Consider the following 25,335-nt stretch of genomic DNA (forward strand, 5'->3'; position numbering starts at 1 on the left):
GCAGAAGCAGGGACATTTCTTGTTGGCATTGGCTGCAAAGAGGTCTATTGAGGCCGTCCCCCATTGTCGGCACAGCCGCTGAAATATGACATCGTTCAGAGTCCATTTGTGTGTCCTCGTTGGTAGCCAACTGAGCCGGTCTGCTAAGGTGTTGTCGTCGGTGGAAATGTGGATGGCAATAGGGAAAACATGGTGGGAATAGCACCACTCCCAGAGGTTGACAGCAGAGCAGAGAAGGGCAGTGGGTAGAGCAGAGAAGGTGAGTGGGTGCCTCCTTGCTTGTTGACATAAAAGAGTGCAGTGGTGTTGTCTGTTGCCAACTGCACTACCTGTCCTTGGATGAGGGGGGGAAAGGCGTGGAACGCTTTGATGATTGCCAACAGTTCTAGATGGTTCATGTCAAGTGGCAGTTCTTGTTTTGAACAGAGTCCGTGGACTGTGTGCTGAAGGCAGTGAGCTCCCCATCCCGTGGGGCTGGCGTCAGTTGTGACCTGTATGGAAGGTCTGAGAGGTGAGAAAGGCCAGCCGATGAGAAGGTTGTCTGGGCGAGTCCACCAGTCAAGCTGGGAGGCTAGTTCTGGTGTCACCGGCAGTAGGGCAGATGGAAGATCTGTGACTGGATTGAACAGGAAAAGGAACCATGCCTGCAGGGATCTCATTTTGAACCTGGCGTGTTGGACGACGGTCGTCGTCGATGCCATGAGTCCCAGGAGTTGTTGGGTGTGATGCGCCGAAACGGAGTGATGTGTTTGGAAAAGGCGGACAGCCTTTTGGATTTTCCTGATCCTGTCTGGAGGCAGGAAAGCTCTTGCACGGAGGGAGTCTACTTCCATGCCTACAAACTTGGCCGTCTGTTTTGGGATCAAGTGTGACTTTTCGAGGTTGATCTTGAGACTGAGACTGTGAAGCGTATGGAGCATTGTGTCTCATGCTTTTATGGCGTCGAGGTACGATGTCGCCACTATCAACCAGTCATTGATGTAGGGATAAATGTTTACTCCCTGCAGCCAGAGGAAGGCAGCTACCGGCGCCATGCACTTGGTGAAAGTCCGGGGGGGGCAGTGGAGAGCCCGAATGGGAGGGCACAGAATTGGAAGGCAGTGCCGTTGAAATGGAATCTGAGGAATTTTTGATGGTCTGGATGAATGGAGATGTGGAAACATGTGTCCTGCAGTTCGATAATTATGAACCAATCTCCCTGTGAAAGCAAAGGGATAATATAGCCCAGTGTAAGCATGCAGAATTTGCGGGGAGATATGAAACAGTTGAGGTGAGAGAGATCAAGGATGGGGCGGAGGCCTCCATCTTTTTTAGGAACAGTAAAGTATTCTGAGTAGAAACCGTTGAGAGAGTCCGAAGTAGGGACTGGAAAAATGGCGTGTTTCTGGAGAAGTTTGGTAACCTCGTCCTGCAGAGCAGAAGAGTAGGGGGTGTATCGAATGAACCCCAATGGAGGTAATTTGTAGAATTCTATGAGGTAGCCAGATGCTATGATGGATAGAACCCATTTGTCTGAGGTAATGGATTGCCAAAGATGGAGAAATGGGGCCAGTTTGGTACAGTTCAGTGGGTAAAGAGGAATGTCAGAAAAGGGAGGCATAGGTAGTTGTCAATATTGCTGACCCTTTCGTTGTCCTTTACGAAAGGATTGCTGTTGACGAGGAAAGCTTTGAGGCCGGTATGATGCCATCAGAGGTTGAGGGGCAGGTAAGGACCTGTCAGTTTGATGGGAACGATACTGTCTATAAAGTTGGAACCTTTGATTCTGGTATTGCTTGGGATGAAACTGGCCTGAACGGTAGAAGGGCCGTTGATAGGAGGTAGGTGGCTGAGCAGAATAAGAGCGCGCAGTTTTGCACTTCTTATGGAAGTCCTCCATGGTATCATCGGTTGTGGAATTGAACAGGCCCAGCACCATCAAAGGGCAAGTCCTCGATTCTTGTCTTGGTGTCTTCAGAGATCGTGGAGGACTTGAGCCAGGCATGGCGTTGAATAGAAATAGAGGTAACCAAAGTTTTAGAAGTGGCCTCAGCGGAGTGTCGCGCCGCGATCCTCTGATACTTGGGAGAGAAATGGCTTGCGAATGGATGTTGATGAGATCAGATCTCATGGGTTCAGGAGATGAGTCAATGAGAGGAAGGACTTGATTCCAAAGATGACGCTGAAAGGCGCCCATAGTTGCCTGGTAACTGATACTCCTGAGCAAAAAGGCTTGCAGAGTGTTAAAGGGGAGACTCAATGGAACGGGACGCTCCTGGTTGTCATCGAACACCGGGCTGGCATCCGTGGATGAGGGCTGTTCGGTGTCGAGATTCAGGGCTTCTGCCATTTGGAAAATAAGAGTAGAATATGAGGAGAAGTCATCTGAGGAGGACAAAGCATGGCTGCCCCTCGTATCTGGGATTGGGGGCAGAAGCTCGGGCTCATGGGAGGACTCAGAGCGTTGTGCCTCCGAAGATGCAGGGGAGCCTGGAGATGAAGGGTAGTCTGATGGACCGAGGCCCTCTGTTAGGGGAGCTTGGTGCCGTTGGGTCAGCAGGTCTTCAAAGGGGCCTTGAGATGTTATCGGGTCCGGCATCGAGGATGTGGGACGTAAGGGTAAGGCCTCATGAACTCTGTCTCGCATTCGAGTTAGTGGAATTAGCTTAGATGGGGCAGGAGGGCGTACCGACGGAGCCAAAACTGTCACGGCCAAAGTGGTCGCGCGGAAGGGACGGCATGGGAAAGTTCTGGTGTCATTCGGGGCCGTTTAGCCTGTTCAGGCTGGTACCTTTCATACAGGGTTTCCCAGATGAAGGGGTCAAAATGGTATGGTACCATTGGAAAGGGGCATAAATCGCCTTGCGATGGCACAGCCCTCGGTGGGGAGAGGTGCTTTTGTTTCTCCTTTCTTTTCCGTGGAGGTGAAGGGGGAACCTCCAGATCGGATGCCGAGCTTTCAGCTGCCCGCCCTGAGTCAGGGTTGAAGTGGGCCGAGGTCAGGCTGGACTGTGGCGCAGCCGCAATGAGGCCAATGCTCGGGGTTTGGAGCGGCATTGTGGGGGGGCATGACATCATGGGCTTCATCTCCATCCGAGGGCAAGTCAGGGGCTTCTCTGGATGATTCCTCGAGGATGGGAAGGCAGAGAAGGCTGAGGGGGCTCCACTCGGGGAAGCCTGTCCTTTCTAGGCCTCTTAGGGGCAGGTTTAGGTTTCTTCTTCGAGCTTGGATCGTGCACTCAAGACTTCTGAGAAGAGGGCAACTTGTGCTTACCAGACAATTTTGCTTTCTCAGCAGTGCCTTACCTGGTAGCACAGAGGTAGAGTCATAAGTAGACTGTCTCGCTGGAAGTCTATCGGCTGAAAGGGCAGGAGATCTAGCCGTTTCTGAAGACGTAGGATTCATGGCTGTTTGCCAAAGGTAAGACCGAAGTCTTTGGAGCCTCTGTTTAAGTGCCGGTTTGGTTAAGTTTTTACAAGCAGGGCATGAATGGGTCGGATGTTCCTCATGCAAACAAAAAAGGCACTGGCTATGACCATCCGAAAGTGCTATTTTATTCGCACAGGTCGTACAATGTTTAAAAGGAGACGGTGAGGCCATAAGCAAAGGACTGGGGGGGAGGGGAAAGGAAAGGCAATAAAAAGACCGCGGGAAGCCGATTAGGCAAACAAAAGAAGCGGAGGATCACGAAATAGGTAATTTAGAGTAAAATAGCCAAAAGGCAAATAGCGAAGCACTCAATCTTTCCTGAGAACCGTTCAGCTCGGCAGAAAAAAGGAACTGGGGAAGATGGTGGGTGGGAGAAGCATATACCTCGTGGAGGATCACACCATAAAATTGTTACTTTTAGCTCTAGAATCTTCTGAGAGAGTCAGCGCAGGTGCAGACAATACCCATATGTGTGCATTCACAGAGGCCACGAAAAAGAAAGACGAGACAATCTATTCTCCCAATACAATATTGGGTTCTGTGAAACAGAATGTTTTCTTTTAAGAGTAAATGATCAGTATGTAACTGTGTTTTAAAGCACAGAGATTTAACTGGGAGACCTATCAATTCGAAAACATACTTGGCTGATGTGATGGCATATAATTTGAATAAATAAATTAAATAACCACTTTAAAAGACAGGAGTCTTAGGAAAATAGTATGCAAAGATTTTAAGGCTATGTTTGCAAGGGCTCTGAGAATGGAAAGCAGGACAGGAAATAGTACCACCAGAGCAGCAGTTCTCAAACTGAGGTCCCCGGATGTTCTTGAACTGCAATTCCCAAAAGCCTTCACCACTTGCTGTGCTGGCCAGGATTTCAGGGAGTTGCAGTCCAAGAACATCTGGGGACCACAGTTTGAGAACCATTGCACCAGAGGACCAATAAAGGACACCCCACTAAGAAAATGTTTTATGTGCATGTGCGACTTTCTCTAAAATGGACAAAGGAGAATGCTGTTGGTAGATGTTTTCATACTTGATACAACTATGAATGTGGACCATAAAGAAAGCTGACTGCCGAAAAATTGATGCCTTTGAATTGTGGTGCTGGAGGAGGCTCTTGAGAGTCCCCTGGACTGCGAGAAAAAAACCTATCAATTCTAAAGGAAATCAAACCTGAGAGCTCACTGGAAGGACAGATCCTGAAGCTGAGGCTCCAGTACTCTGGCCATCTCATGAGAAGAGAAGACTCCTTGGAAAAGACCCTGATGTTGGGAAAGTGTGAAGGCAAGAGGAGAAGGGGATGACAGAGGATGAGATGGTTGGACAGTGTCATCGAAGCAACCAATGTGAATTTGACACAACTCCGGAAGACAGTGGAAGATAGGAGGGCCTGGCGTGCTCTGGTCCATGGGGGTCACGAAGAGTCGGACATGACTAAACGACAATGAGATGTTTTCAGGTATTGGGTTTCAGGTCTAGGTGCATGGAGGAACTGTCGTATCTCTTTACCACTCACTCAGCTGCAGTGTGTGATGTAGATTTGGCATACAATACTGAACAAATGTCTTCTGTGTAGTCCCAGGCATTCTGTGGACAGTCTTCAAGATTCGAGAATGGAAACAAGGTTTTCCAAACTGTCCAAATATATGTAAGAGTCCTTTTCAGATGCTAATCCTGAGTCTCAAAAGAGAACTGATCACTATGTGAGATGATGCAGGAGAGAGAAACACCATGGCCTTTTGACTGTCAGATAAAACATTTCTGTAAATCAGTGTCAGTGTGGCCACAGAGAAATTAGTGTTATTGAGTCCCCTTTCCACATGACCTTGTAAGAGAAGTCTGCTATCAAAGCTGAAGAAGGAAACACACAGTGGAGATCTGATGGCCATAATGACACAGGAGTGTCCTCAGGCTCCTCACAGAATTCCTGGAACTGTAAAACTCGTAACTGACCAGTCACTCACAATTTGCCAAACATGAAAGGGCTCTGAAAAAGGACTCAATTTCTGTTTAGCTTCTAAGAGGCCGTTAAAACTATATTGTTTCACACCTTTGGTCTTTATGACTTTTTTTAATGCTGTCTTTTTGTTAAACGTTTAAATCTGTTCTTGAATGCTTTTAGTTCTAAATTTTTAATACCTCTGTTCTGCAAGCTTCTTTTACAAATGAAAAATCAGTCCACTATAAAATGGAGAAAAACCAAGTTAAGCTATTACTGTGCACTGTGACATATTACTTTGGAGTAACACCTTTAAAAAATACAGCCACTTAAACAGAGTCTATAACTTTTTGATACAAGTATGAATGTGACTTTCAGAAAGAAATGATAATCAAAGCTGAACATGAACCTGTGATGAAAAATACTGGATTGCTTCCAATACTTTGAACACCACATAAGTGAGAGATAAAATGAACATACACACAGCTACCTGAGGTATAGGTTTAGCTGTCAGTATTCCAAAACATCGTGTAGTATCTTCAGGAGGATACAGTTTTCGTCGCCTGAAGTTGAGCTCATCAGGTAGAGGCGTAGTTAATACCATTCCAATCACATAAAGATAACAGGGTTGGTCAGGTTTGGGATAACTATCCCTTAAACATTCTGGAATCTATGGACACAACAGACATAAATATTTTTAAATTGACATTTGCTTTTGAAACACATATAATGAATACTTTTTAAAATAGCATAAATTTATCTTTCTTTATGAGTACTTAAGAATGACAAAGACATTCTGATGTGGAAAATAACAGAATTTCATCTATTTATGAAGCATAAATAAAAACAGAACTTCAGTCACTGTTCCTCTTTGAAGAAAATGTCTGTGATATAATCCCTCTGCTTTGATAGCCTCAGTAACAAAGCACTGAAAACAATTCTGCCACAATATAAAAGCAAATAAACAACAACAGAGTGGAACAAATAACTCGTGAAGCAGGTTCTAACCTATAAAATATTTATGCCTCAGTAAGTTCATGAGTCTTTGTAAGGACTATTTATATGCTCGTAAACATAAAAGCAAGGCTGTAGTAATAAAGTTGCTCATTAGCAATCATTTCAGAGTGGACAGGGTTAACAGACATCTACTAAAGTAACTTTCCGGCATCATAAACATCTTAAGAGAAGGACTATAGCTCAGTGGTAGAACGTTATTTTCTTTCCTGCAAAAAATCTACAGGTTCAGTCCCCAGCACGTCCAGGCTGGGCTGGTGGAGTCCAGTCTGAAACCTCTCAAGAGCCATGGCAATGTAGACAATGCAGAATTTGACAGATCAATGATATGACTCGGTGTAAGTAGCTTCCTAGCTTGTATTGACTGAATAGTTTCAGATGTGGAAGCATGGTGTTGTAAACAAGAAGTACTAGTGGCTTATACTTCTCATTTCTTGGGATAGGTTTCAAGATGTGCCTCCACCTCTCAAAGAAGACGGGAAAGTTATACAATGTAAAAGCAAAGCAAAATCAAAGTGTGCTGCTTATATACTGCCCCATAGTGCTTAAAACATTCTTCAGGTAGTTTACAATTTAATTATACAGGGTACGCACTCCCACACCAGTAAACTGGGTACTCCATTTGCCAACCTTGAAAGTATAGAAGGCTGAGTCAATCTTGAGTTGACTACCTACACTTGTCAGGACTGAACTCGGGTCATGAGCAGTCTTGACTGCAGTACTGCAATTCAACTACTATATCACAAGGCTCTTTATAGAATCTCCACTTACTTCTAACCCCCCCCCATCCAAATATGTGCATTTATTTGCAAGTGTATGTTGACAATACTAGGTTTCAATATAGTAACAAAGATGATTAAATAACACTGATTTTAAAATCCTGATTTTCTGCCTTTCCTTCATGCAGAGAGTCTTGTGGCACCATCATGTTTAAGGTGTTAAAAGACTCATCATTTTTGCTACAAGGTTACCCAAACAATTACTATTGCTGCAGAAAGAACAGAGACTTTTGAAACCTTACAAACTAGATGACAAGAGATTTTTTTGATGGTGCAAATGGGGTTTCTGCATAGTATTTCACCCAGGCAGTGCCTAGGTCTTGGAATGGCTCATCTTCATCCCTATCTTCATCATGCTTTGCCTTATACCAACAAGAACTTGAAGCTTCCTCCACTCCTGTTTTTATGTGCTCTTGTACAAACACAGGAACCAGTCAAAGGCACCTCACACCTAACCTTCGATAGAGAAATGAAAACCTTTAGTTTTATCCCATGCCATACTGACACCCACATGATCAAAGTAACCTTATTTGAAATGCATATTTGTTATCCTAAATCTCCCTAAACACATCCCACAAATTTCATTGGGAAAAAAACTGATCTATCAGCCTATGCAATCACGTTCGGAACACTTACTCCCCTTAATAATTACTTTTGTTTAAATAACCTATCTATAGGATCCCATATTTGCACAGCTATGGTTTATGTAATGCTTTCCTTTGACAGAGAAGACAAAGGAAAGAGAAATATGGTTAAATATCACAGGCCACCACACACTGAGGGCACAGAACTATACTAACAGCTTTAGGGTAGCATTGCCTTCGTTTTGTAGAGCCTGGCCTTCCTGGAACACTGGTCTCTTCTTCATCATGCAAATCAAGTTCCTCTTCGTATTTCACTGTTTCTTTTCCAACAGGCATCAAATGATCATCTAGTTCACCTAAAATGTAGTAAGAATAAATGCTAAATCCAATAACAATCTTTGCTCATCCAGCAGAACACGTTATGTGGTATACAGGCTGGATAGCTCAATGGTTTAGGTATCTAGCTGTGGAGCCAGAGGTTAGGAATTTGATTCCCACTGTGCCTCCTGCAAGTACAGCCAGCAGGCAAGCTGCACAGTCCCAGGGTGCGCCTACAAGAAGGGAATGGTAAACCACTTCTCAGCCATAAGTCAGAATTCACTTGATAGCACATGATTATTATTAAAATGGTGAGGAACTGTGACATTTGGGGAATTTCAGCAACAAAACACTGATATATTCTCGAAGGCTTTCATGGCCAGGATCCAATGGTTGTTGTGGGTTCTCCAGGCCAAAACAATGATACCAAATGTATATTTGTATCTTACATTCTTGGCCATTTGACAGTCTAAAATTTCTAATCTGTTTCGAGGCAATGAAAGTAACACTTCTGAATTACCCATACAAATGAATTAAGCATAATTCTCTTTTTCCAGAAACTGACAGAGAATTTAATTTCCTGCATAAATGTCTTAGGGAAAACTACCTATGTCATCTTTTCAAGAGTCTCACATATTACATTAATTTTGTCAAATGATTTTGTTTAGATTTTGTTTAGAGACCAATTTATATCGACAAGCCTCTGAGAGTAATAATTGAGATTGATCTAACTCATATTAGCCCTGTAACAAGTGCCAATGGATTCAACAGGACTTATCCAAAATAAATGTACATAGGAATGCATCATTTCTAAACATACTGCCTAGGAGTTCCACCCACCAACAGGGCTTTCTCAGCCACTCCTGTTGACTATAACCCTATAATATATTTTGGCTAAAGAGAGTCATAGGCCTTCTGGAAGAGCACAGGCCACACAAAGACTCCTCTACATGAGGGTAAGAATGAAGAAGAAGAAAAAATTAAGATACCTTGCATGCGACTTTCGGGAACAGTCTTATTTGGAGGCAGAATGGGACTTACAGCAGGGAACCGATAATGGTATTAGAACAGAGAGACAGAACAGCAATTTTCTCCAATTCTAAATTCTGCCTCCAACCCCAGCATTGCTTCCCATACCATTGAAAAGGGTTGAGGGACCACCCAGAGTACTGTAGTGTGAAAGGTGGTGACAAAGACTGGAGGAAAAGTAGGCCAAATCAGAGAAAACAGTGTTCCCATCCTCTTTGCCCAACGTAAATTCTCTGCTGGCTCCCTCCATCAAATGAGTCCTTCCATTTGTAGAGGGGAAATCAGGATTAAGAATATTATAATCACTCAACTTCAGTATCAGTGTTTCTTCAAACCATTTGCATTCTCATCCCATTTTCCACTTGAATCAGGTTGTTTATTTGTACATAATTTTTGCACAATGAAAAAAATGTATTATTGAAACTGATTCTTTTGTGCATACTCTTCATCTCTATGCAATTTAAATTGCTTAGTTTTCAAATGTACACGTGGTTTTGTGCATACTTTTTCCTGGAAATATACTGTACATCTTGCAACTGTGTCAATTTCTGAGGCACAGTATGCTTTGTCTTGCAAGAAGCCTCACATCAGAACTGATACTTTTTCCCCCAAGCATCTCAGTTTCAACAAAATTATTTGCTGTCCCTAGTATGTATTCTGATGAAATATGCGGGTTGTGGTACGCTTATCAATACAATTGGACAAAAATTTGAGCTATAATATGCCTGTATCAGCAGAGGGTCGGTTCCATGATCTACTACAGATGTCTGAAAATGAATCTGAAGGAACCATATATACAACGGGGTGGGACAAAGACTACAAGGGGTGCCCTTGTATGTCGTATATAGGGTTGCGGCAAAGCAAAGGTAAGTGAAACCACAGATATCGATTCTGCAGATATAGAGGCCCAACTGTAGAATGTTTTGAGATTTTCAATTCTAAATAAATGTTTTCCCCTAAGATACTTACCTATTTTATGCAGTTTTTCACAGCAAATAAGAGCAACAACTCTCTCTGCCAGTCTTGCACAACTCATTGGTGGACCCTAGCAACAAAGTCAGAATCACATTATAGTTTTCTTACACAGTATTTAACATAGGAATCATATTTTAAATCATTTTTGACTCAGTCTTCAATAATGAAAGATCCTAATTTTTAATGCAGACAGATTTAGCAGTAACTAAAACACTTTAAAAATATACAAAATAGAAAAATGTGATCTATTAATCTACATAATCATAACAAATTGTTTGCAGTTGCCTATTCAAGCTTGTGAAAAATATCTGGCATGTTAATATACAAATGATGTCAGAGCATACATATATGTCAAGCCGGAACTGAAAATAAAAGTAAAACAAAGTTTTACCCTTTATAAATTAGTTCTGTCATTTCTCAAGTCTCCTGCATAGCATGGCTCTGCCATTTAAACATTAATATGTCCGTCCAATAGGGATGGAGAAGAGGAATATATAGACTTTCTCCTCTCTTCCTCCTATTCAGTATTACCCAGTGTTTTTCAAGTAGTTTCAATTGTGTGCTATTGGACAGATCAAATTTCAGCAAGACAGTACACAATCTAGCAAAACACAGAGTAGGCCTAGTAGCAAAATATGCACTACAGAAAAGACTGGCATCATTATTAATCAATTACTGAAATCTTCTCGCTACACTGGGTAAGGCTGATTACATCATCAGCTACAGCTGTTTTTTGGAAATTGGAAATTTCTGATTTTTCCCTGCAATTTGTCTGATTTTTAAAATAGTCCAGTAAAAGGTACCACCCGCTCTTACATTTAGAAATTAAAGACTCCCTTCATCCCACTTCCCCCTAACACTTCCCAACAATGGAAGATATCCCAATGGAGCCTCAGAAATTTCAGGGTACAGGATCAGAAATTTTTAGTTTCAAAGAAACTGCCACAGCTGATGACATTACTAGCCTTACCCGGTATAAGTTACACTACTTGATTTTGGCCAATGTGAACAGAAAATGTAGAACTTGAAGATGTTCAAAACTTAAAAGTCACCAAAAGAAACTGAAATACTTACAACTATTGATGATCGAAGAGGAGAATTGATAGGTAGGTAAAGAGTTGAATAAAATGTATTATCAGGGAGTTCTCTAGTTTTACACTTAGGAGCCAGATGAGTAAATGGATCACTAGGCAATCTAGCACAATACCTGTATAATACAAGATGTTAAAAATGAATATGTTCTTCTAAGATGGAACTAAAACCTTATGATGCCTTCCACTGCAGGGATATTCAAGGAATGTAACGCTCACAAAAGGAACAAAGAATCCTGCAACACTTTACATATTTTTTTCATAATCTTTCATTTACTTTAGCTCATAACCATTCAAAATGTTAAACTCAATGTTACACTGCCCAGGAAAGGGATGTTGGGAGACTGGCTAATAACTATACAATACAGTGGGTCTCAACAAAGGATTTTTTTTAAAAAAACAATGGTCTTACTATTGCCTCCTTTAGGCATGTTGCAATTAGGAATTTATCACTCTCCTTACACTCAGTCAATCCCCCTCTTAGCTGCTTTTATAAACCAGGCAAGGAAAGAGTCCAACTCACAAGTGGTCACTCTCAGCCCTTCAAGAATCTTGCCCATATGTGCAGAGCTCTACAACCAAGAGCAGACACCATGAAATGTGTCCCTCAAGTTTCCCAAGCTAATGAGAGTAGCAAGAAAAGGGCTTCTTCTGAAGATTTAAAGCCTAGGAACATTCAATGTGTATGAACATTCAATGTGTATGTAGCCTTGTGGCGCAGTGGTTAAACTGTTGTACTGCAGCCAAAACTTTGTTCACAGCTGGTTCAATCCCAGGTAGCTGGCTCAAGGTTAGATCTGAATTCCATCCTTCCAAGGTTGGTAAATTGAGTACCCAGCTTGCAACCGGGGGGGGGGGGGGGAGAGCAATACACAGCCTGCATAATTAAATTGTAAACTACCCAGAAAGTGCTTTAAGAACTATTGGCCAATATATAAGAAGCAGCACACTTTATAGATGTTAGATAGCACTCTGAATTGTACCAAGAAACAAACTGCATAACAATAAGTCACATGCTCCCTGTAATATGTCTTGGTCAATATTGTGGCTACAACAACTTGAACTCGCTGACATTTCTAAACAAATTTTTAAAGGTGTGTTTAAAAAGTTTTGTTACAGTGACCCAAGGAGCTATAGGTAAGGCACATATTACTACTGTTAGATCAGACACTTCAAGAGCAGCTGATGCTGGTGTATCAACTTTAACTGTGCTAAGACACAAAAACACTTCTATTTTAAAACATTTTAAGAAAACACGAAATTGGATTCTTACAAATCCATTCCATTAATATCGTACACCCCTATGCTATGAAATAGTATGGTAGTTAAATTATCAGAAGACATAAAAAAATTCTTCCCATGCAACACCCTAGTGAAAGAACACTAACAACCATCATTATATAAGGAATTCAGCAAAGTTGGCCTACAACCAAACAGCAATAATTGTACCTATTAATGTGTCCAATAGCAGTATTTATTGTGACCCGTGGACCACTCTCTTCTGGTCTTAAAACATATGGTGGGAAAATATCATCATCATCTATAATGGGTTCATTTTCTGTTTCACTAGCATCTACAGACTTCGAACACTTATTCCTCAGGATCTTTAAAAAAATGCAGACAAAATGAAAGGTTAATTCTAAGCACATCTCCACATCTGAACCTTGTGTTTTCATTTTTGTCTCTGCACTGCTCTACGTTTGGATTTCTGAAATTCAACAACACTTATCAATAGCATTGCACACTTCGAAAGGTTATGGGTACAGGCTTTTTTGCTGTTATATAAGTGTGAGTGTGAAAGATAGCACCTCATTTTTTGAACAGAAAGGCAGCAACTGCTTCTAATTTTCAACTTCCCCAACTGAATGAGACGAACTATTTGGCATGGGAACTGAAAATGTACATGTTCCTTCTCAGGGAAGGTTTTTGGGACATTATTAATAACCCACGAAACCCCATAGAAGTTGAGGAGGATGAGGAAGCTGTACAAATGGAAAAGGTACAAAAAATCAACATGCTCTAGCTGTGATTATTTTGTGCCTTGAAGACAGCCAATTGTCTCTGGTGTGAGGGATTAATTCTGCACAACTATGTTGGCAGGCTTTGCGAACAGCGCATGTCGAAGACACTGTTGCTTCTCAAGTTACCCTGGACCAGGCAGCTTTAACGTATGCAGCTGGAGCAATACATTTCCAGGAAATGTAACCAAACACCTTGAGAAAATGACATTGGTGTTTACTCAGCAACATGGAATGGGTTTCAAATACACGGAGCTTTTTAAAGTGTTTATTGTCTGATCTGGATGCCTTGTGTGATGTGTTAGCAGTGACGCTGGAATCAATTCCACGAGACCAGCTAACGATGGCATATTTATCTGGATGGTTGAAAGAAGAGGAGTCAAAGAGAGCTAATAATCTGGTGGCCAGGAGTCAGCATTTTCCAGCTGAGAAGGAAACTGCACCGAGGCAGCAAAGCGTTCCTGGAATTTTGATGGTTCAATGATGTTTTTTCTGTGGGAGCTCTACTAATCTTCAAAGGGCTTGTCCAGAGAGAAAGGAGAAGAATTATTTGCATTCATCTCCAGAAAGGAATACAGCAGCTGAGAAGGAGGAATATTTGAATCCCACAAGCTTCTGTAGTTTGCCAGGCAGATGAGTTTCAAAATCAGGACTGGATTCTGGATAGTGGAGCCAGTCACCATGTGATGAGAAATCCTCAGCTCCTTATCTCCAAGGACAAATCTACCCTGCAGTTTGTAAGTTTGGCAAATGGGTTGTGCTCTCCAGTAGAAGGAGAAGGAGCAGTCATAATAGCAGGTATCGGGGAATTAAAACAAATTCTGTTAGTTCAATTAAAACATAATTTGCTAAGTGTTGCGTGTTTAATTTAACAATTGTATTCAAGAATTTAATTGAAATTGTATTCAAGAATTCAGGATGTGTCATAAAGAAAAATGGAAATATCTGTGGGCAACCTAAGCTGAGAGATGGCTTGTATAAATTAATATTCACAGAAAATGAAAAAGCTGAAATATGTGTAAGCTTGAATAAACCTGTACATGATGAATGCTTACATGTGGCTTAATTTAAAAAAACAACTGAGCATTCTATAGGGCTAAAAGCAAAAGAATGTACACATTATTTGCATTGTGAAGTATATGCACAAGCAGAGCCAGCCAGCGCTAGTTGCAAAGCACAGTGACAGTCAAACAAGTCACCCTTTTCAGTTAGTGGCATGTGATCTAATTGGTCCTTTGCCAAAGTCTCTGGGAGGAGCCAGATTTGCATTAACAATTATAGTTAACTATGCAAGATATTCATTTGTTTATCCATTGCGTTCAAAGGATGAAACAACAAAGTTTTGAAACAATGGGTGAAATTTATAGAAAGAAAATACCAACCACACAGAACTGCTGAAATTCAAATGGACCAAGGTAGAGAGTTTACAAATAATGCACTGACAAATTGGCTGAGGGCCAAGGGCATTAGACAGTGTTTGATTAATGTGGTTACACCTGCTGAAAATGGTCTAATTGAAAGACAAAAGCATAGACTTCAGTCAGTCACGGAAACTATTAAAAGATGCAGGTCTTCCATTTTTTTTGGGCAGAAGCCATAAAGGTTGATAACTATTTGCTAAACTGTATTTATACGGAAGCAATTCAAAAACTCCCTATGAGAGATTGTACAAAAGAATGCCGAACTTATCTTATTTAAGAGTATCTGGATGTGATCATAAACATGTGCCACATACCTTTTCAATTGCTTTGTAGGTTTTAAGATCTTCTTCAAAATGTTTAATTTTGTCTGAATCTGCTAACATGATGTAATTTGAGATAGGTGCCCTTGCTCTTCCTTTGGACTGCACATAGGAACGGTATTCTGTGGGCAAATCAAAACGAACCACCAAATTGCATTTTGGTATGTCAACACCCTCTTCTACAATACTAGTTGCAATTAGCAAGTTGGTCTCATGTGCTCGAAATTTTCTAAGTACCTAAAAAGTAAATAAAAGGACACATTTCTAAGACCAAGCAGTTATAAAATTATGAGACTGACAAAAGTTGAATAAATTATTTCAGAATGTAAGGAATGAATCAACTCTACTAATTTGCTCATACAGGTTGGTAAAAACTGGTTTTAATAAAATAATTCTGGAGGATTCTTGAGAGCGAGACTAGTAGAAAAGCATCCTATTAGTCTGCATCTGTTTTGCTATCATCCACTCTTTCACATTTTTTTAAAGTCACGGTGTGTAAACACAGCATCAACATCTGTTTTGATACAATTCCAAAGTACACATGCACTAAATAAATTGTCTAGGCAATATTACTATTCCATTCTTTTTAAAAGTAAACATAACCCAGCTATGAAAGAACACTGACACTTTTGCCCATGTTTACAGTGAATCCTGATCAACGCAAAAGAAAAACATTGCACTGCGTTGCTACCCTGTTTCCCCAAAAATAAGTCCTAACCTGAAAATAAGCCCTAGTATGATTTTTCAGGATGCTTGTAATATAAGCAAACTAAGTCCCAGTGAAGTACAGTGGGACCTTGACTTATAAACGTCCCTACCTATGAACATTTAGACTTATGAATGGCTCTGTTCGCAAAAATTGGCATTGACTTGTGAACGGAGCCTCGCAATTCAAATTTCCCGCCCTTTTTCTCTGCCTTTTTGCTTTCGGAGGTCAAGGCTTTGTTTATTTATTTATTTATTGTATTTATACCCCGCCTATCTGGTCAAATGACCACTCTAGGCATTCTGTTCACAAGTCAATGCCAATTTTTGTGAACAGAGCGATCGGCGCCTTCGGAGGTCTCCAAGGGCTTTCTCCCCCAACATCAGAGGAAGCCCTTTGAGACCTCTGAAGGCAAAAAGGCAGGGGGAAATGACGGGAAATTTGAATTTCCAGCCCTTTTCCTCTGGCTTTTTGCCTTTTTTTCTTCCCTTAGAACGCACTGATCGGTTTTCAATGCATTCCTATGGGAAATGGTGCTTTGACTGAAGAACGTTTCGACTTAAGAATGCAGTCTCAATATGGATTACGTTTTTAAATCAAGGTACCACTGTAAAACCCCACCCTCCAACATTGTGCAGCAACCAGAAGATAACACGTCTGTATTTGAATCAATGGAGATAGTTTTACATTAAAAAATCCCCTAAAAATAAGCCCTAGTGTGTTTTGGAGCAAAAATTAATATAAGATCCTGTCTTATTTTTGGGAAACATAGTACTAAGATATTTTTTGACCTCGGATAAATTCCAATGTACAAAGGGTTTATAGAAGGGTGAGGATCAGGGATGGGGTCAGTGTTAGTACGTCTTATATTTCCCGAAGTCTTTCAGAATTCCAGTGGACCCATAAAACTGAGGCAATATACTTGCAATCAGAATATGCCACTTCTGCTTCTCAACACTATGATTCACCAAAAACAAGCATGGGACTTTTTCTGTCGTAATATACTATATTGGCTGGGATTTTTTTAAAAAAGTACTCCCAACAGCAACATTGTTAGGGCAATGTTTACCTCGTATGTTTGGGGAGCTTTGCCTGGGGGGGCGGGGAAACCTATACATGGCAAGTGGATTAAACTTTAGGTCATTACTTCTAATTGTTCAAATGCCAATGTTGTAAAATGTGTACCTTATAGGTCTAATTCTATAAGAAAATGTGACCTGGGGATATCAAAATGTCCCACCTGGGTGAGTGGGCAGTAATAAAGTCAATATTTGTTATAAAACACAATTTTCTTGAGATTTTATCATGTGTCTACAAGTTGAGTTAAAATTGTATTAATATTATAATCTGTGCCCCCACAGACTGCAAATCTGTTATCAAAATAACATTTTTGAAAAACTGCTGAAGTTGAGTGCTAAGAACACAGACCTTATTCAGTATCTTCAGGATTCATACATTACTGATGGAAATCCTGTTGTACAACTTTATCTTGCACAAGGACGACATTATTAGCTAGTGATGGAAATCTTTAATTCTTCCTATCCCCTTCCTTCAGGTTCCCAGACATTCTAGGGATCCCATTTGCTCTGGGGAAACCTTTGGGAGCTTTGGTACAGTGGGGAGGAGTCTTTCATACTAAAAAACGGCAGCTGAATTTCTGCCAGATCCAGAGGCAGGACTACTGTCAGTGATTCTCCAATTCCTGAAGCTCCCAAAGTCTTTCCCAGGGCAAATGGGATCCCTATTGAGTCTTGGAATCTGAATGTGGGGATAGGACATTTTAAATTAAATTAAATCAAATTAAAGATTTCTGTACCCAACAGCAGCTTTGTTACTTATCTTTTAACTCATGTACAATTTGTCTGAGCTCTTTAAAAAAAAACTTCTATATAATGAGGAAGAAATAATAAGAGCACCAGAGCACAGACAGAATTCTGACTCCTGTCTTCTGAAGATGCCGGCCACAGAGACTGATGAAACGTTAGGAAGAACAACGTTCAGAACATGGCCAAAGAGTCTGAAAAACCCGCAACCACAAGAAATAATAACTTTAAACAATGCAGCATTTTGGAATGGAAATTTCCTAGACTTTATAAAGGTTTCAAATTCAAGACTATAAACAGCATTTCTGGGCAATTATTTTATTAAATTTACCTCTTCCTGCTTTCGAAATTCTACTTCCATCTGTTTGCTACGGGGTTGATTCTTTCCAATGCCATGTCCAGTTATAAAATTGCTGCTGATATAAGTCAGTTCTGGGTCTTGTTTGCCAGCTTCTTTTATCAACCTTAATATATTACACACATTTGGAAGTCACATATATTTGAGAAAATGTAAACTATTATTTGGAGTATCCAATAATATTGACAGCACAGCTACAATAACTGATTATCTTGTACTTGTTTGTTAAAGGTTACTTAAATCCCATCTATCTATCCATAACTGAAACTATCAAAGAAAGATTTACATGCAGACAGAAAATGTAAAATAAAAACAGCCTAGCTTGTGTATATTCTTGTTCTTCATGAAGTCTGGTGCAGAAAATAAGCAGAGACCGTCATGAATTTTAGGCAAGCAGAAACTCAGGCATTGAACAGACCTCAAGAAACCATGTAATCTTATCATACACTGAGAAAAGATTCTTACTCCTGAAAAGTACAATCCTCTTACCTTTCGAAATTTTCCTGTGACAGGAAACCCATTCTTTGTACCCTGATCCCTATTTTAGTAATCTGAACTACCACCATATTTTTCCATGTATAAAACAATACTTTTTCCTTAAATAATTTGAGAAAAATTTGAGAGTTGTTGTATACACAGAAGGCAGCTCTTTACCACTGCCTTTTGCAAAGGCACAGAGCTTTAACAAAAAAGAAGGGGAGCCATCTATGGCTCCAGCGCACCCTCGCCATTGTTCCCTTTTTGCTAACCTCTATGTCTTCTCAAAAGGTGAGGGTGCGCTGGAGACACTGACGGCTCCCCTTCCTTTTTGCTAAACTCTGTGCCTTCGCAAAAGGTGAGGAAAAGTGGCTGTCAAGGTACGGGGCTCAGCAAAAAGGGAGCCCTTTGATCCCTGCTTTTTCTAATTTGGGGTTAGAAAAAGGGGGGTCATCTTATACACGGAAAAATACGTGACTTTTCAGTGGATCAGTTCAAACATTATCCCCATTAAAATCCCTTACGCCTGATCTAGTCCTTGCTTTACTCTGAGGTCATCAGTTCCTATTGGATGCTGCTGCATTTTCAGTTTCCCAGCAGTACTTGTTTGCTATGGTGGAAAAAAACCAAGGAAGTTACCACAGTGTTTTCCTTTTTCTCTGCAAACAATTGCTATACTGACTATGGAATGTCAACTAGCTTGTGCAACACAACTCCCTCTGTCCTCCTCCTCAATTCACATTCACCCTTCTGTGAAGGCAAGCTTTCCGAGCCAATATGAGAAATGTAAGAGGCCAGCTGTGTTCCACTGGTAGGGGGAGATCACCAGATTCCACTTTTGACTTTTACTGGAACAATTCAACAAATTTATACCTGCTGAAAGCAGCATATTCTACACAGCCTCAGTACATATAACCTACTTATGTAAAGGGAAAGGTATAAATAAATATATACGTATTTTCATATGTTATTCAAAATGAATACTATTTAGTAAGCAACACTTTGGAATTTAATTTTTTTTTTAAACTGTACCTGTTTAGGACAACTGCTGTGTATCTTCTTTCGACAAAAATAATTCCACATAAAATATTAGTAAAAGGAGATGGAAAATTAGTCTCTGTCTTCTCTTTCTCCTCTATTTCTTCATCCTCATCATCATCTTCAGAATCACTCCAAGACACATAGTTATCCTGATTCCTATTATTATACCACTCAACGCTTTCAAACTGTTGTCGTTCATAGGGCTTATATTTACGCAAGATTTCAAGCAGTTTTATTACTTTTGGGGTTACAAATTTCAGGTCAAGTGAGGCAGGTGAGAAGTGCTCTTCACAGAGTGCATGTATTTTCCTTAGGAAAGTATCTGTAAACAATAAAAATTTCCTGTGCAGCTCCTCTTGTTCATGTTTAATGTACTTCTGCAACTCCCTCACCATCATTCCAGCTACTTTATCTGCACACCAGGGTCCCAGAACAAGCAACACTGCTCGGCAGTCTGACAGTATCTGCAAATGAATTATTCAGTTTAGCATAGCATAATAGCAATTCACACAGGTTGCACTGCATCTTAAAGATACATATAAAGAAAAACAAATCTGAATTTCTAAGTATTTCCCTTTCTGTAGACAAACTAATAGCTGCCTTGGGTCCTTTTAAGGAGAAAGGTGGGGTAAAAATATTTGAATCATGGCAAATAGTTTTCTTTCTTCTTGAAACGTTTTCCTACTCATCCAAGTAGCTTCTTCAGTCTGAGAGTTTCTAGGAGATTGCTGATATATCCTCCACACTGGTTTAACTTCCCCCTGGTTTGAATAGGTTATATAGACAAAGGACTAGGGGTCCTTAATAGTGGTCTTTCTGGTGTGTGTGATCTTTCTGGGGACTGATGAAAGGGCAGCATGATAAACAGGAGACAGTCTCTCCTACCAACTTTCCTCAGACTGAAGAAGCTACTTGGATGAGTAGTGAAACGTTTCAACCTTATAAGAAAGTCCAGTTGCCGTGACTCAACTTCCAGATGACCTCACTTGGATGACTGAGAATCTGCAAAGAAACAGTCAGTATGTGTAAATTTCATTTTAAGAAGACATATGCACAGATACACACCCTAAGACGAGTTAGAGATGCACAGCATGTCTACCTAATTGTAGTGATAATAACATATACCAGTTGAACAGGTAGCCATATTAAAAATATGAATGCTTACAGTTTAGTATAGAAATATGGTAGTTTATAAGAAAGCTGTACATCACTATTTACTATGGATACTGCCATAAAAACAGGCTACACATCAAATAGGGTTCATTAACTTCAGAGGTGGATAAACTATGCTCCCCAAAGCCATTTTTTGTTCCTCCCGCAAGAAAATATCCACCGCCAAAAAATAGCACTGTGATTCTCCACTCAAAATTTGTGCTGTGACTTGCTACCAAAATTCTGCAGCAAATGCCCAGCATTCCTGTGATCTCTTATTTAAAGGGAAGATTTCCCTTCCAGTTTTAATTGTTTCCTTTGTGACTGATTTTCCAATGTGGCTAATACTGATGAAAACAAACAACTAGACAGGCTGATTAAAAGGAAAACTAAAAAATATTTCTGGATGGAAGGAAGGAATAAAAGTTTTTACGAGTAAGCAGAGCCAAACTTCAGTTAACTAATCACATAATGCAAGAACAATAATAGATATACCACAAGGCTATACCTGTTTAGAAATTAAGGTAGAATCTCTCTCTCTACATTGTACAGATATGTTGCAATCATTCAGAAAGCTGAGTGCATCATCCAGCTCCATTAGGAGTCTTTCATATAGGCCACTTTTATCAGTATATGGTCCACAATCCACCACAATCTCACATGGCTGAGAAGTATACCTTTGGGATAAAGAAAAATCTGTCAACATAGTAGGTAGGTAGGTAGGTAGGTAGGTAGGTAGGTAGGTAGGTAGGTAGGTAGGTAGGTAGGTAGGTAGGTAGGTAGGTAGGTAGGTAGGTAGGTAGGTAGGTAGGTAGGTAGGTAGGTAGGTAGGTAGGTAGGTAGGTAGGTAGGGTTAGAGGTATAAGGGTATGTATCTTACTTTTAAAAGCCAATGGGCTGCAAAGATCACCTTGATCCGACTTTATCAAAACAATGTAAAGTACATCTGAAACATTTTGAAAACTACTTGAAGCCAACAAACAGAAATAAATTGTTTTGCAATAGCACTTTTTATTAATACCATTCATACAGTTAAGTTATACCTATCCAACACCACTAAATCAGTTGCTGTCTCAGCACTGCTCTTTAGAATTCTCTCCAGTTTCTGAATCTTCTCTTCTAATTCGGCTGGATCACACTTGCCATTTAAAATGGAAGCTGTTAATCCCAAAATTCGAGGGCACAATGGGCAACTTTCACAAAGCTGAAAAATAAAATGGGACATTGTACAAGACCATCAATTTTGCTCTGAAGTAGAAATAGCATCCCAATCCATGGGAGTGGAGAGGACTAAAGTAATTACTGCATCTCCTTTTCCAATATGGGGAAAAATCCAAAGGGATACAGGAGAGAAATTGGAAGATTTATTGACTATCAAAAAATATACCTTGCACAGAGTTACCTACTAGGCCTTTTATCAGCAATAAATCTCATAACAAGATTGTTACTCTGAAGTATCAACATGTTATTAAACTCTAATATGTTAACATTTGAGAGTACCAGCACTCTTGATATAAGCAGAAGTTGACATGTTTATGTAGTATAATTGTCTTGAAAGCCTATAAGTTCAGGCTATATCAGGGGGAAAATGCATGCAACTATTTTCACTCCACTCTAACGTTCATACTTTGCAAAATGGGGGTAGACTCTTGTTTACTGATCTGTGCAATATAATGACTATTCATTCAGTTGTCTGCAGTTTTTCATTTAACATTTGGGAAGAAAAGTTTTGATAATTTATTCAATGGAAAGAGTAAAGGAAGCCTTTCAACATGTAATACAGCATCTAATTCTCTACTGTAAGATATTCTTTGATAACAAAGTATATTCTGCCTGTATTAGTCTCCAGAAACACAAAACAGGCTCTTTGGCTCTGGCACCACTGAAATTCGTGGTCAGCATTTCCAAGTTTTCTTTCCCGCCCCCCAATACAAGGAACATTGCGGACTAAGGGAACAAATAACATACACTGGCTCCACTCCTTTAGCAGCATCCACTAAGCAAATGAGTAGGCTTCATCCTTCCCTGATCCTTTGAAACAGGACAAATCTCTTTATTTCTTCAATGGAAAAGCATATGCCATGAGAACAAGTGAGATACTCACTGCACAGGGAGTCATGGTATGAACACTCTGATAGGAGTTTGTGGCATGGTGAAAGTAATACATATTATTAATCAACGACTAGAAAAACAGTGAAAGCCCACTTTCTTTGAAAAATGAAGAAGGTTCATTTAAAATTTTGGCCCTTTTAGAAGTACCTGTATAATCTGAGCAAGTTAGTCCTAAGAATGTATCAGAAATGACAGATGCCTAAACAAGTGAAATATAGATGGACATTATGCATACCTGTCTTCTTTCTACAATCTCTCTGGTCAGTTATTAAAGAAGTGAAACTGGATCATAACTTACTTTCATAATTTCTCGATAGGGGTGATCCTGAATTGCAAGATGGCACTCATCAAAAATAAGAAGATTAATGTTTGACAGGGGCAAATTTTCACTTTTCAAAACATTCAAAGCAACATGACAGGTCATAACCAGAACCTGAAATAATGAAGATAAAGAAAAAGCTAAAATAAAGAATGTATGTTATTCTTACAAAAAAATTTAAAAAGCCCAAAGCTTATTAATTTTGAACAGCACCAATAAACAGAACTATTTGGTAATAAGACTTAGGCCAAGGACTACAGTTCTGTCTTCCAAGTGGTGGTTGTAAAACCTAAACTAACAAGACACCTTATGGGTACAAAAATGCTGCTGAACTTATTCTAAAAGACATCACAATGTCAAATTCTTTCATAAACATTAAATCAGTCAGTAAAGTACCCAGTAATATTTCTAGCCAATAGCAACATCCTTGACATTAAACTGACAGATATAGACTTAAACTGATTCAAAAGTAAGTTCTCTGTTGTAAAGTAAACAAGAAACAGCTTGCCTGATATTTAGCAAATTCTTGGTTCCACCTTTCCTTTGTCCATGCTTCAGTTATTTCATAGCTTGAATACTCTCCCACTTTGAGATCTGAATGAGTCCTAACAGTGGACACTTGCTGAGCAACTTGATTTGCTAGACAGGAAAAAAAAAGGGGGGGGGGGGAATTAGAAAAAAGGAATATTTTGAAAAAAGTTCAGATAACGGTCCCCTTCACCAATTCACTTGTGTGCGTGTTAAAATTATGGTAGGGCTCCTGTATCCATGGGGAATCTGTTTACAATCTACCATGTATGCCTGAACCCTACATATAAACATAAAAGGAGGTGGGACAACGAAAGCCGCAAGTCTCTCTGTATGCTAGTCCCATCCGTAGTCTCTGACCTTGCTGTACTAACTGACACAGTCTGAAAGGACATTCTGCTCGTGATACTGTTTTTCCTTTTAAAATTATAATACTCCCTATTAGTTTTACCAATGAAACTTTATCACACTTCTCATTTTTAATTTATATTATATCCTTACCAGAATTGACCAAGAATACTGTTCTTTTTCCATTTTTGTTGAAGTCTCCCCTGATCTGATAAGACAGTTCTTTAATGAGTAGTACTGCAATAAAAGTCTTCCCTGAGCCAGTGTTTAAACAGACTATAGTATTATGATCCAGAGCTGCTTCAAGCAGTTCAACCTGTATTGGCAAATTAAAAAAATGGTTAATTTTTTACTAATTACAGAAAAATCCATAAATTATCAAGAAAGTATCTGCTTTTTATATTTTGGTGCTTGAATAAAATTATCATCCAACCTTGTTTTGGCATGAAAGAAGTCATAGATATTGTGCTGACATACCATACAAAACAAGTCATTGAGTTATATTGCTAAAGCATCTTCTTTCTCTCAGAAATACATTTTAAAAAACAAGTTAGCCGCTCAGAGTGGTATACATATACCAGATGAGCGGGATATAAATCAAATAAATAAAAATAAATAAATAAATAAATAAATAAATAAACACAAGGCAACAACTGGCGTCCACAAAAGAAATCTCAAAAACCTTTCTGTATAGATTAACTGTGTTACTGCTGGGAGAAGTAATTCAAAGCTTTGAAGTGAAGTGCCATCAATATGCTGATGACACCCAGCTCTATTAATGCATGCCACAAACACCAAAGAATTTTAATATAAACTGAAATTAAAACATTATAAGATGAAGTTGCTGCTGATCAGCAGAAAGTCAGACTTTGGGATGGAAACCGAACCTTCTCTAGAAGGGGCTGCAACTGTCTGACAAGTTAGGTTTACAATCTGGGAGTACTCAATGATTCTGCACTGTCCCTGGATTCCAGATGGCATGAATGACAAGGAGTGATTTTGCCTAACACCATTTAGTGCACCAACTACATCCTTTCCTGAGTCTCTCCGAGGGTCACAGAATCATAGTATAATGAAGTTGGAAGGGGCCTATAAGGCCATCGAGTCCAATCACCAGTTCAATGCAGGAATACAAATCAAAGGATATCTGCCATGTAGTTGTCTAAGTTCCTCTTGAATGCCTCCAGAGTTGGAACACTCATCATCTCTCGATATACAGTAACTGATTGCATTGCCATACTGCTCTAACAGTTAGGATGTTTTTCCTGATATTCAACTGAAATCTGGTTTCCTATAACTTGAACCCATTGTTGCGTGTCCTGCACTCTGGGATGGCTGAGAACAGATCCTGTCCCTCCTCATCTGTGACGATCGCCCCACATCACTTATGCCATTCATAGTCATGAGCTAATTTGCATGAGCCTATGAGAGGACTGGCGAGGCGGAGTCAGTAGCTATATGAAGGTTTGGAGGGAAAAGGAGGATTCAGAGATAGAGATGAGATCCAGAGAGAGATAAGGGCTGGTTAGTCAGAGACAGAGAGAGTGAACAGATACTGAGTGATAAAGCTG

The 25,335-nt window shown here is 40.0% G+C and overlaps 1 protein-coding gene across 7 annotated transcripts in view; it reads right to left on the reverse strand.

The window, feature by feature from the left end:
* Nucleotides 1–25,335, reverse strand: part of DICER1 (dicer 1, ribonuclease III) — an 82,871-nt gene that overhangs the window by 33,692 nt on the left and 23,844 nt on the right. For 5 of the 7 annotated variants that reach the window (XM_072986618.2, XM_020811031.3, XM_020811033.3 and 2 more), the window contains 13 exons: nucleotides 23,918–24,080; nucleotides 23,397–23,527; nucleotides 22,868–23,002; nucleotides 21,501–21,661; nucleotides 20,966–21,134; nucleotides 19,297–19,769; nucleotides 17,761–17,893; nucleotides 14,895–15,137; nucleotides 12,591–12,745; nucleotides 11,125–11,257; nucleotides 10,045–10,120; nucleotides 7,945–8,084; nucleotides 5,842–6,021 (listed from right to left, as the gene is read on the reverse strand). In XM_072986618.2, coding sequence (XP_072842719.2) covers nucleotides 5,842–6,021; nucleotides 7,945–8,084; nucleotides 10,045–10,120; nucleotides 11,125–11,257; nucleotides 12,591–12,745; nucleotides 14,895–15,137; nucleotides 17,761–17,893; nucleotides 19,297–19,769; nucleotides 20,966–21,134; nucleotides 21,501–21,661; nucleotides 22,868–23,002; nucleotides 23,397–23,527; nucleotides 23,918–24,080 — 2,292 coding nt within the window. The remainder of the gene's footprint in view (nucleotides 1–5,841; nucleotides 6,022–7,944; nucleotides 8,085–10,044; nucleotides 10,121–11,124; nucleotides 11,258–12,590; nucleotides 12,746–14,894; nucleotides 15,138–17,760; nucleotides 17,894–19,296; nucleotides 19,770–20,965; nucleotides 21,135–21,500; nucleotides 21,662–22,867; nucleotides 23,003–23,396; nucleotides 23,528–23,917; nucleotides 24,081–25,335) is intronic. The other 2 variants (XR_013540809.1, XM_072986620.2) reach the window with 2 other exon arrangements.

The sequence above is a fragment of the Pogona vitticeps genome, chromosome 1, assembly GCF_051106095.1.
Source record: "Pogona vitticeps strain Pit_001003342236 chromosome 1, PviZW2.1, whole genome shotgun sequence".
NCBI lineage: Eukaryota > Metazoa > Chordata > Lepidosauria > Squamata > Agamidae > Pogona > Pogona vitticeps.